An 11,697-nucleotide genomic window follows, 5' to 3' on the forward strand; every position below is an offset into this window, starting at 1 on the left:
CCACCACGGAGAAATATAAAGTCAAGAGAAGAAAAAGTCAAGAGAAGAAAAAGCCTAGAAGGAGGAGTGATGACTAGAAACGATTCAGTTGACCGTTTTATGTGTGGATTAATTGTCGGAGTAGAGGACCTTGTGTATTTCAGGTAAAATAACAACTTGTTTATAAACAACTTGTTTATATCTCAAGTTATATCTCAAATTAGCTAGCAACAGCAAGCTGTGATTGCATTTTAGAATTGGAGTAATGGTTATATACAGGAAATAGAGACAGCGAGAGATGGATTTCAGAGTTGTTTTTTTTACACATTTATTGTAATTGAATTAGATTGGAAGTTTCAACATGATCCAACAGTTTAACATGAATAAATAGGCAACTAAATAAATTTATCAATAAATATACTGAGGTTTGCATGAATACATTCGTTTGAGGGTCAAGTAGGATATGACGTTATTCATTACGAAATCATTCCAATACAACCGGAATGCATGTAAATCTCATAATTTGATTATAACAATGAAAGAAAAACACTTTATAAATACAAATAAAATATAAGTTTAGTACATAGTACTTGGTTGTATATAAGAAACCGACTGTCTTTTCACTTAAAACAGTCTCATGCCACTCTACATCTAATATTGTATTCCAACCTGGATAGAACATGATATAATTCAGCCTATCAATCTTATAAATACTTATTTGGTTTGTATCTTGTAAACAGTTCAGAATCCCAGAGTATTCATGGGATGATTCCCCCTCTTCATTTGTTGCTGTTGAGGAAAATAAAAGACTACGTTATTACAATATAATCAACAATGTCAAGTTGATTCAGAACTTTTTGTGAAGCTAGATAAGAAAATTCCCCAAGCTTAGGATAATGAAAATTTAAGAAAATGTCACTTGAACCTAGACATATTTCTGAAAGGTGAAGCAAGTCATGCTGTATTTGCTGTATCTGCTGTATTTATGACATAATTTTGTCCAATCAAACTCTTAAATGACAGTCATCCTATCTGTGTTGTTTTACCGGGTCGTACGAGTTTATATTGTACTTACTTGGCCAGCATCTTCTCAATGACCTTCTTGACCCAAGGAGCGCTGACATCCAGACAAATCTCCTGACCGCTCTTGCTCAGAGTGGCACTGCAGGACAGACACACAGCACAGTCAGACAATCATTAAACCTGGTAAAAACTACATTTTATTGTCAGCATTATCTAGTGAAATTGGATGGTAGTCAGGGAGTAGGACTGACTAATTGAAGTTATATATTTTTAAGTTAACGTTATATAGTAACCACATTTAATGTCAACATCATATAATAACCATATTTTACAGTAAGCATTTGCCAGTGTAATATGACTATAGTCAGGAAGCAGCAGGACTCACATGATCTCAGTGTCTCTGCAGTGCGAGCTGGGAGGGAACATCTCCACCTTCTTAATGAGTTTACCAATGCGTCTGCTCTCCGTCTCAATGCAGCGACATCGCAGGTCAGCCCCCATGCCTCTCAGACTCATCCCTGAAAGAGGTAAGAAGTCAAGGGTCAGCGGTAGAAGGAATACACAGTTATCCACTGTGATGACAAACACACTTGATTAGTTAGAGAGAGGGAAAGAGAGAGAGTCATTCACGCATGACTGTAAGTTGCTCTGGATAAAAGCGTGTGTTGAATGGCATATATAAAGTATATATACAGTATATATTTCATATATATAGAGAGAGATGCAGATTTATTTGTATGTACAATAAGATACAAGATACAGTACAATAAAGGTAAATAGTAATCCTACTGCTCATAACCATTATATTCATGTCCATTGGTGTCAATGCATTGAGTCAGAGTGATGTAGGTAATAATATAAACTCACCCTCAGTAATGGTCAGGAGGGCCAGGAGCACAACGACAAGACTGGCTGACATTCTGATGCTCATCTTGGGGTTACAGATGATCCTACTAGAAATCCTCTAATAAAGTCTAAGGTTGTTATCTAGCTGGTAAAAGGTACTGTAAAGTGTTTTATTGTTATATCTTTCTCTCTTTTTCAGTCCAGTTGCGAGTTCTTTCTTTCTTTCCTTCCTTCTCTGTCTGTGGTGAGTTCAAATCTGCCGCTGTGAGAAGAAAACCGCTTTGTCTGCCACTGTGGGGAGAGAGCTGTTTTAAAGCCGAGTCCTGGGAGTGAGTCATTGTGGCATGTGAAAGATTGTGAAATCTGGGATTTGGCTGACTTTGAGGGCTTATTGAGGTAGGGAATTTCTCACTTTAACTCATGAGTGACAGCAAGACACATTGACTTGATACCGGTACCCCCTCATTATTGTTATTTTATTGTGTTACTTATTTATAGATTTTATTTTTTACTTTAGTTTATTTAGTAAATATTTTCTTAACTCTATTTTCTTAAAACTGCATTGTTGGTTAAGGGCTTGTTGATTTTGATTTCTCAACAGCTTTCTCATGGAACAACCTCTGTCACATCATACAGATGGAAAAATGCCAAGTTAAAGTGTTATGAAATTTTATGAAACGCTTGAGTTTTGAATGCATTGATGATTCTTTACTAAACAGATTTATTTTCTAAACTATTCATATGAGTTAAGTGCACAGCGCTATATTGCTCACTGACAACTTTGTATTAACACATTTCAGACGAGTACATTGGAATCATAACGGACATCGACTAATAGAGCATTTCTAATGCAACCTAGCTGTGGACAAATGGCTGAAATATGCGTATTGTGTCACAAGACATTCGTCACACAGGATGGAACGTTTCAACAAAGAATCATCATCGCCAGTGATTAGGCTCAACAGACCACAAAACTTCTGAACCTAACTATGATATGAGGGCCAGTAGTTTACCCTGACAACCTGGCCACAGACCCTATTTATTTTGTTCTACCATTGAAAGGGGCATGATATACTGTATGTTCGCTCACCTACTGTATGATGGGGAGTTTCAATGAAGACATAGTAGGGAAAAGCAGGCAGACAACACAATGCTTGAACTTCATCCAATTTAATTAAATTCAATAATCTTTAATTAAAAGAACTACATTTTATTGCAAGTAGGGCTACTTTACACAACCCGGGCTTCTGAAGCTGACTGATGTTTTTCGACACCTTCAGGAGTCTATGCCTCGATTAATTGAGGGTGTTCTGAGGGCAAAAGGGGGTTTCCTAATCTTTGGTATACTCAGTCTATATCACAATCTCTGTCCACACTTTAAATATAATGTTCTGTTATAAACATTACATTCACTAAAACAGGAAGTGACAAACAATACAATATAAGCAAACATTGAGTAACTGAAATTACATTCCTCCAGACAGGCAGGGTGCCAGAGCTTGCCGTGGGAACTACACACATGAAAAAAATTCAACATGAACCAACACATCTGGCCTGTACAACTACGACATCACACCACGTATGACCATTCAGCCCCATCTATGAGCGGAAGTGTGTCTTTAAATGAAATGTAATAAGATTGATGGGGTATTTTGTATAAACTCAGCAAAAAAAGAAATGTCCCTTTTTCAGGACCCTGTCTTGAAAAGATAATTCCTTAAAATCGAAATACCTTCACAGATCTTCATTGTAAAGGGTTGTAAACACTGTTTCCCATGCTTGTTCAATGAACCATAAACAATTAATGAACATGCACCTGTGGAACAGTCGTTAAGACACGAACAGCTTACAGACGGTAGGCAATTAAGGTCAAAGTTATGAAAACTTAGGACACTAAAGAGGCCTTTCTACTGACTCTGAAAAACACCAAAAGAAAGATGCCCAGGGTCCCTGCTCATCTGCGTGAACGTGCCTTAGTCATGCTGCAAGGAGGCATGAGGACTGAAAATGTGGCCAGGGCAATAAATTGCAATGTCCGTACTGTGAGACGCCTAAGACAGCGCTACAGGGAGACAGGACGGACAGCTGATTGTCCTCGCAGTGGCAGACCACGTGTAACAACACCTGCACAGGATTGGTACATCCGAACATCACACCTGCGGTACAGGATGGCAACAACAACTGCCCGAGGTACACCAGGAACACACAATCCCTCCATCAGTGCTCAGACTGTCTGCAATTGGCTGAGAGAGGCTGGACTGAGGGCTTGTAGGCCTGTCGGATTTGCGTTTATCGTCGAAGGAATGAGCGTTACACCGAGGCCTGTACTCTGGAGCTGGATCGATTTGGATGGGGAAGGTCCGTCATGGTCTGGGGCGGTGTGTCACAGCATCATTGGACTGAGCTTGATGTCATTTCAGGCAATCTCAACGCTGTGCGTTACAGGGAAGACATCCTCCTCCCTCATGTGGTACCCTTCCTGCAGGCTCATCCTGACATGACCCTCCAGCATGACAATGCCACCAGCCAAACTGCTCGTTCTGTGTGTGATTTCCTGCAAGACAGGAATGTCAGTGTTCTGCCATGGCCAGCGAAGAGCCCGGATCTCAATCCCAATGAGCACGTCTGGGACCTGTTGGAATGGAGGGTGAGGGCTAGGGTCATTCCCCCCAGAAATGTCCGGGAACTTGCAGGTGCCTTGGTGGAAGAGTGGGGTAACATCTCATAGCAAGAACTGACAAATCTGGTTCAGTCCATGAGGAGGAGATGCACTGCAATACTTAATGCAGCTGGTGGCCACACCAGATACTGACTGTTACTTTGATTTTGACCCCCCCTTTGTTCAGGGACACATTATTCCATTTCTGTTAGTCACGTCTGTGGAACTTGTTCAGTTTATGTCTCAGTTGTTGAATCTTGTTATGTTCATACAAATATTTACACATGTTAAGTTTGCTAAAAATAAACGAAGTTGACAGTGAGAGGATGTTTCTTTTTTGCTGAGTTTAGTTCACAGATTTTGCTGCAATGCTATAAGTAGGGAAATTCATTTTTTTTCTGACCTTAAAGTGACCTTACTGGGAAAACCCAGTAACTGATAACAGAGGGCTCGTTTAAGGCAAAAGCAACTGACTGTAGACAAAAGTCAAAGAGTGAAGTCAGCAACATGCATCTGCAACAGTTGAAAGTTGGACATGATAGGGACAGATCGAAATTTACTGGGGGGAGTGTTGTGTTTTTTTTTATTGGATACAAGGTGCGTATTGCGTAGTGCGTAGTGCGTATTTGCCTTGGTTTACATTCACTCTTCTGTTCGTATTTGCCTTGGTTTACATTCACTCTTCTGTTCGTATTTGCCGTGGTTTACATTCACTCTTCTGTTCGTATTTTCCTTGGTTTACATTCACTCTTCTGTTCGTATTTTCCTTGGTTTACATTCACTCTTCTGTTCGTATTTTCCTTGGTTTACATTCACTCTTCTGCTCGTATTATCCTTGGTTTACATTCACTCTTCTGTTCGTATATTCCTTGGTTTACATTCACTCTTCTGTTCGTATTTTCCCTATAAACAATAGCTTGACTTACCTTTTTATATTACCCTAATAAAGTTTAGAAAAGTTTGTGAAGGTTTGGTATGGTGTGGTTATTGTTAAGCTTTAGCTGCTGCAGGCCTATGATATGAAGGCAGTGCGCCCCAGCTCTCCCGACCCAACCCGACTCTCCAACTGACTCAGACAGGTGAACTTGAGGTGAGGAAGTCTGTTTCAGGGCTACCAGAGTTACTCCTATAATCTAACAATGTAATGCTTATCTTTGTAAAAATATTCGGATCAAAAATATACGAATTAGCCTCCTTTTGTACGTCTCTATCTGTATAGATGACGCAGGAGCCATTTGACATAAAGAAATGCATGTAGGTGCTGTAGCATGCCACCAGCAAATCTCTCTCTCTCTATCTTTCTGGGGTTAGGCCTAAGCTTCTCTTCCTTTATATATTTGTACATAAAATATTCTCCATTCAGGCTGCAATGGCCTCGATTTACTCTCTAACTCGATTTAATGACGAGTATTCGGGAAAAAAACTGGGAAAATATGTGTTCTTTCTTTACAAAACACAATTTTCCACCACCATATTAGTGGCTAATGCTACTTGCTGATGTTGTGCCCTGTGTAGAGCCAGGGGTCACCCTTAGTGGAATCGTCCAAAACCGGATGCATCTGGTTTTCAGGGATACAGATAAGTCAACCTACACTATATCATATATATATATCACAACTCAGGATATGACCCAAGATGCAGACACAGGTGGCTGATAGTACAGTTCTCAATAATTTATTACAACACGGGCCAAAGGTCAGGTCGAGTACAGGCAGAGGTTCGTAATCAGGTCAGAGTCAGGAAGGTACAGAACGGCTGGTAGGCTCAGGGTCAGGGCAGGCAGAATGGTCAGAACCGGGACTACGAGGAAACAAACACTTGAGAAACAGGAAAACGGGAAAGCACGCTGGTAAGACCTGACAAGATAAGACAAACTGGCAACAGACAAACAGAGAACACAGGTATGAATGCTCAAGGGATAATGGGGAAGATGGGCGACACCTGGAGGGGAGGTGGAGACAAGCACAAAGACAGGTGAAACAATCAGGGTGTGACAATATACAAAAGTATGTGGACACCCCTTCAAATTAGTGGATTCAGCTATTTCAGCCATGCCTGTTGCTGACAGGTGTATAACATCGAGCACACAGCCATGCAATCTCCATAGAGAAACATTGGCAGTAGAATGGCCTTACTGAAGAGCTCAGTGACTTTCAACGTGGCACCGTCAACGGATGCCACCTTTCCAACAAGTTATTTTGTCAGATTTCTGCCCTGTTAGCGCTACCCCGGTCAACTGTAAGTGCTGATATTGTGGAGTGGAAACGTCAAGGAACAACAACGGCTCAGTTGCGAAGTGGTAGGCCGTGTAAAATCATCTATCCTCGGTTGCAACAGTCACTACAGAGTTCCAAACTGCCTCTGGAAGCAGCGTCAGCACAATAACTGTTCGTCGGGAGCTTCATGAAATGGGTTTCCATGATCAAGCAGCAACACACAAATCTAAGATCACCTTGCGCAATGCCAAGTGTCAACTTGAGTGATGTAAAGCTTGCCGCCATTGGACTCTGGAGCAGTGGAAACACATTCTCTGGAGTGATGAATCACGCTTCACCATCTGGCAGTCCGACGGACGAATCTGGGTTTGGGGGATGCCAGGAGATCCCTACCTGCCCCAATGCATAGTGCCAACTATAAAGTTTGGTGGGGGGAGGAATAATGGTCTGGGGCTGTTTTTCATGGTTCAGGCTAGGCCCCTTAGTTCCAGTGAAGGGAAATCATAATGCTGCAGCATACAATGACATTCTAGATGATTCTGTGCTTCCAACTTTGTGGCAAAAGTTTGGGGAAGGCCCTTTCCTGTTTCAGTATGACAATGGCCCCATGCACAAAGCGAGGTCCATACAGAAATGGTTTACCGAGATTGATGTGGAAGAACTTGACTGGCCTGCACAGAGCCCTTACCTCAACCCAATCAAACACCTTTGGGATGAATTGGAACGCTGACTGCGAGCCAGGCCTAATCGCCTGACATCAGTGCCCGACGTCACTAATGCTCTTGTGGCTGAATGGAAGCAAGTCCAGGCAGAAATGTTCCAACATCTAGTGGAAAGCCTTCCCAGAAGAGTGGAGGCAGTTACACCCCGCCAAGTGTGTGTAACCGGTGTGAAATGGCTTGCTAGTTAGCGGTGTGGTGCTAATAGCATTTCAATCGGTGATGTCATTCGCTCTGAGACCTTGAAGTAGTTGTTTCCCTTGCTGTGCCTGTGGCTTTTGTGGAGTAATGTGTAACAATGCTTCAAGGGTGACTGTTGTCTTTGTGTCCAGAGGGTCCCTGGTTCGGGGCAAGGAGAGGGACGGTAGCTATACTGTTACATGGGGACCAACAGATCCGACCTGCGCCAGGTTGAATCTGAATGCATATGGATGTCTATGAAATTTCTCAAATGTCCGGACATCTCAAATGTCTGCACATCGTGGTTTACCAGCAGCTCCAAACATCTAAATAATAAGATACCTGCCAAACAAGCTTGTAAGAACTGTACATAAAATGCCCCCTCATACTCATCTGGAGGTGCAGACGTTTTTGGTCTCTATCTCTGTAATGTGTCTGTATCTATGTAATTGGACATGTATTTATGTATTAAAAAAAAAATAGGGACAGCATTGGAAATAAGTCCGCGACCCGCGACTTTATTGTGCAATCCCTGTCACTTTTAAAAATCTTTGTGTGTACTGGATGTACGGTATGTATTTTTTTAAATGACAAATAAAGTCTATCTATCATTCCAAACTGTGCAGCGGCCAATTGATGAATGGAAAGAGACTGTTACAGACACCAAAAAGTTTAATGAAATTCTGAGATTGTCAAGCCAAGCCTTCGATGCCGGACAAGCCTGCATGGTAGGGAGGGATGTATTTTCTGTTTATCGAGATTGACATGGTCTATTTGTTCTGGTGCTGAAAACGCAAACCATGATACTGAAGGTCCCAATGTCAGTAAGCTTTGTTTATTAGTTGTGTGGTGCGTTGGCTCAGAAACCTGCTGGTGGACAATTCATTACATATGTTTAATATAATTATAAATATGGCATCAACATTTAGATAATCTCATTTCCCCCTAGCTGATCATTGTTTGCCGCTGGCTCTTATAGTGAAGTAATGAAACAGGTAGGGAGAGTGAGCTTGTCTGTGGTGGTTGGCGAACTCTCAACCTTCTGGCCTGTAGCCTGTGTGGCATGGACTGTGCCACAAAAGCATGCTGAAGTGGCAAAGTCGATATCCATGTTTAGAAACACAGTGTTGCTAGTTATTGTTATATTTAGTCATTAACATTAGTTTGAGTTAATTCTATGAGGAGGGAGGGTGTTCAACAGTACAAGGGGAGGCTCATGTGAAAATATTTTTAATGTTGGGGAGGGGGGTTCATTGTTATTTTGAGTTGTACCAGCCCCCCCCCCCAGTAAATGTTGATCTGTCCCTAACCACGTTTCCAGATACAGTTGTTATACAAGTAAAGTCGTACATACAAAACACATCACAACAGCTGTGCCTGTGATGGAAAAATGGAAGTTACGGTACAATTTTGCTGACAGATCATTTGTTTGTTCGACATGGTGGGATATTTTGTGTCTTTTTAAATTAGTTATGCGAGAACTGGTGGTGAAAACGCTGTAAACGTGGAGTCACGCTATGATATGGTGTGTGGTCCTCCCACTACTACTTGGGAAACCGTGCAGTTTCTTAGGCTACAGATGAAATAAGTTATGAACTTCACAGGGTGGTGAAAGTGCACCGTGATGAGATTGGTGTTCCTTTCCAATAAATATAGATGGTTTTATTCTGGTGACATGATCAGTGCTTGACAGCCATTTGACAAATATAAATATTCTTGATCTTATCCATAGTAAACTCATCATGTAGACTACCCTACCCTCACTCTATCTGTGAGTTGTTGGCTAGAGTACATGTACCAAGACCAGAGTAGACACATTTTCTATTTAATACAACAGTTTTTGTGACAAAAACATCAGTGGAGTTGAAAATGCCACAGAAACACATTGAACTTTCCATTTGTATTATGTACATGAAAACGTAAGTGAAAAAGTAAAATGTTTGTGCACTACCTCATCACACTGATTTATATATATATATATACTGTATATACTGTATATATATATAGGGGGCTGTGTGATTTGATTGTGCATCAGCAGTTTTTCTATTGTTATGTCAGTCACTGACATGGTCACTCAACTACTGTAGCCCATGTCAGCTAACATTTTTTAGATTGGAAAGTGTGTCTAGCTAGCTATCTAAACGTGTGGGCCATGTTCTTCAAGGGGCCCCCATTGATTTTGTCATGCCAAAATGTGTAGAATTGCAGGAAATAAAAACTGATATGATTCTCTCCACCCAATGGAAAATGTGTATAATACGTGGGTATTAACACCATGGCAAAATGTATAGAATTGCATGACATTTGTGATAAAAATGTCTGTCTGCTTCATAGTAAAATTAGTAGAATTGCACAAAATGTGTTATACAATTGCAAGTTGTTCTCTCTGACACATGGAAATGTGTAGAATTGCAGAAAACTTGCTTTAAAACTACCAGGCAAGCTAGGGCCGGTCCTGATCATATGTCCAGGGTGCTGTTTGTCCCCATCAGATTACTTCTGCTTTAAACTAGCCATGTTGGTGTACTGTAGGTGTGAACCAACATACGCACAAATGTATTTAATCTATTTTAGATAATGTTGGTATATTATTTGCATTATTCTATTTAATGGCAGAGACTGCTGTTATATATTTAACAAATAAATGTACAGTAGAATGTAGAGTACACATTTTTATTCAGCACATTTCTGAGTTTATTGTATTAGTCAACAGACACAGTATGTTGGATTGCTCTATTACTCTAAGTGGTAAATCATGAATAAATTGCTCTAAGTCGGGGATGGGCAAATTTGATGGGGTGGGGGCCACAAACAAATCGGAACTCGTGAGGGGCTGCAGTGGCTAGTGAGTCTGCGTGCCCAAAGTTTATTTCCTGTTATTCTGCCATATATACAGTACCATTCAAAAGTTTGGGCACGCCTACTCATTCCAGTGTTTTTCTTAATCTTTATTATTTTCTGCATTGTAGAATAATAGTGAAGACATCAAAACTATGAAATAACACATGGAATCATGTAGTAACCAAACACTTGAGCCCAGAAAATGTTATTTTACAGGAAGAACTTTTGGATATCAGATTGGCGGTAACTCACCAGCACTACCAGCATTACGACCAGGAATACGACTTTCCCGAAGCGGATCCTTTGTTCGCACCACCCAGGGCAATTTAACTGATTCCAGAGGCCGATCCAAAACAATGACGGTGAAAAAGAGGGACTCGAAGTGGTCTTCTAGTCTGACTTAGGAGCCGCGCACACCACCAACTGCTTCCGAGTATATTACTCAATAATGTTCAGTCCCAGCATAACAAAGTTGACAAGATACTGTCGGAGTTGGCCAAGCCATCTGGATTCTCAGTTCATCGCGCCGACAGGAATAAACACCTCTCTGGGAAGAAGACAGGCAACGGTGTATGTTTCATGATTAATGGCTCATGGTGTAATTGTAATAACATACAGGAACTCAAGTCCTTTTGTTCACCCAACCTAGAATACCTTACAAACAAATGCAGATCGTATTATCACATCCGCGTATATCCCCCCTCAAGCCGATAGCACGACAACCCCCAAGGAACTTCGCTGGAGTTTATGCAAACTGGAAACCATTTATCCTGATTCATTGTAGCTGGGGATTTTAACAAAGCAAATTTGAGGAAAAGGCTACCTAAATTCTATCAGCATATCGACTGTAGTACTCGCGCTGGAAAAACACTCGACCACTGTTATTCCAACTTCCGGGATTCATACAAGGCCCTCCGCCGCACTCCTTTCGGCAAATCTGACCACGACTCAATTTTGCTCATCCCTTCCTATAGGCAGAAACTCAAACAGGAAGTACCCATGCTAAGGACTATTCAACGCTGGTCTGACCAATCGGAATCCACGCTTCAAGATTGTTTTTTTGATCATGCGGACTGGGATATGTTCCTGGTAGCTTCTGCGAATAATAGTGACGTGTACACTGAGACGGTTAGTGATTTCATCAAGAAGTGTATAGGAGATGTTGTTCCCACTGTGACTATTAAAACCTACCCTAACCAGAAACCGTGTATAGATAGCAGCATTTGCGCAAAAC

At 41.2% G+C, this 11,697-nt stretch overlaps 1 protein-coding gene across 1 annotated transcript; it reads right to left on the bottom strand.

Moving 5' to 3' along the window:
• Positions 1–282: 282 nt before the first annotated feature.
• On the bottom strand, positions 283–2,213 carry LOC149979403 (permeability factor 2-like). The gene is made up of 4 exons (XM_021625343.3): positions 1,870–2,213; positions 1,388–1,520; positions 1,055–1,141; positions 283–768 (listed from the first exon to the last, which is right to left on the bottom strand). Exons 1-4 carry the CDS (start codon positions 1,931–1,933, stop codon positions 759–761), a joined length of 294 nt encoding a protein of 97 aa, XP_021481018.1. The 5' UTR covers positions 1,934–2,213; the 3' UTR covers positions 283–758.
• Positions 2,214–11,697: the final 9,484 nt, after the last annotated feature.

This window comes from Oncorhynchus mykiss, chromosome 12 (genome assembly GCF_057628025.1).
Source record: "Oncorhynchus mykiss isolate SJ-2025 chromosome 12, ASM5762802v1, whole genome shotgun sequence".
Classification (NCBI taxonomy): Eukaryota; Metazoa; Chordata; class Actinopteri; order Salmoniformes; family Salmonidae; genus Oncorhynchus; species Oncorhynchus mykiss.

Bases quoted from the DNA above. Each gene is read 5' to 3' on its own strand.
- LOC149979403 (XM_021625343.3), bottom strand. From the start codon at position 1,933: ATGAGCATCAGAATGTCAGCCAGTCTTGTCGTTGTGCTCCTGGCCCTC. The intron at 1,521-1,869 runs GTGAGTTTATAT...TACCTCTTTCAG, and splicing joins CCTCCTGACCATTACTGAGG to GGATGAGTCTGAGAGGCATG. The intron at 1,142-1,387 runs GTGAGTCCTGCT...TCTGTCCTGCAG, and splicing joins TGCAGAGACACTGAGATCAT to TGCCACTCTGAGCAAGAGCG.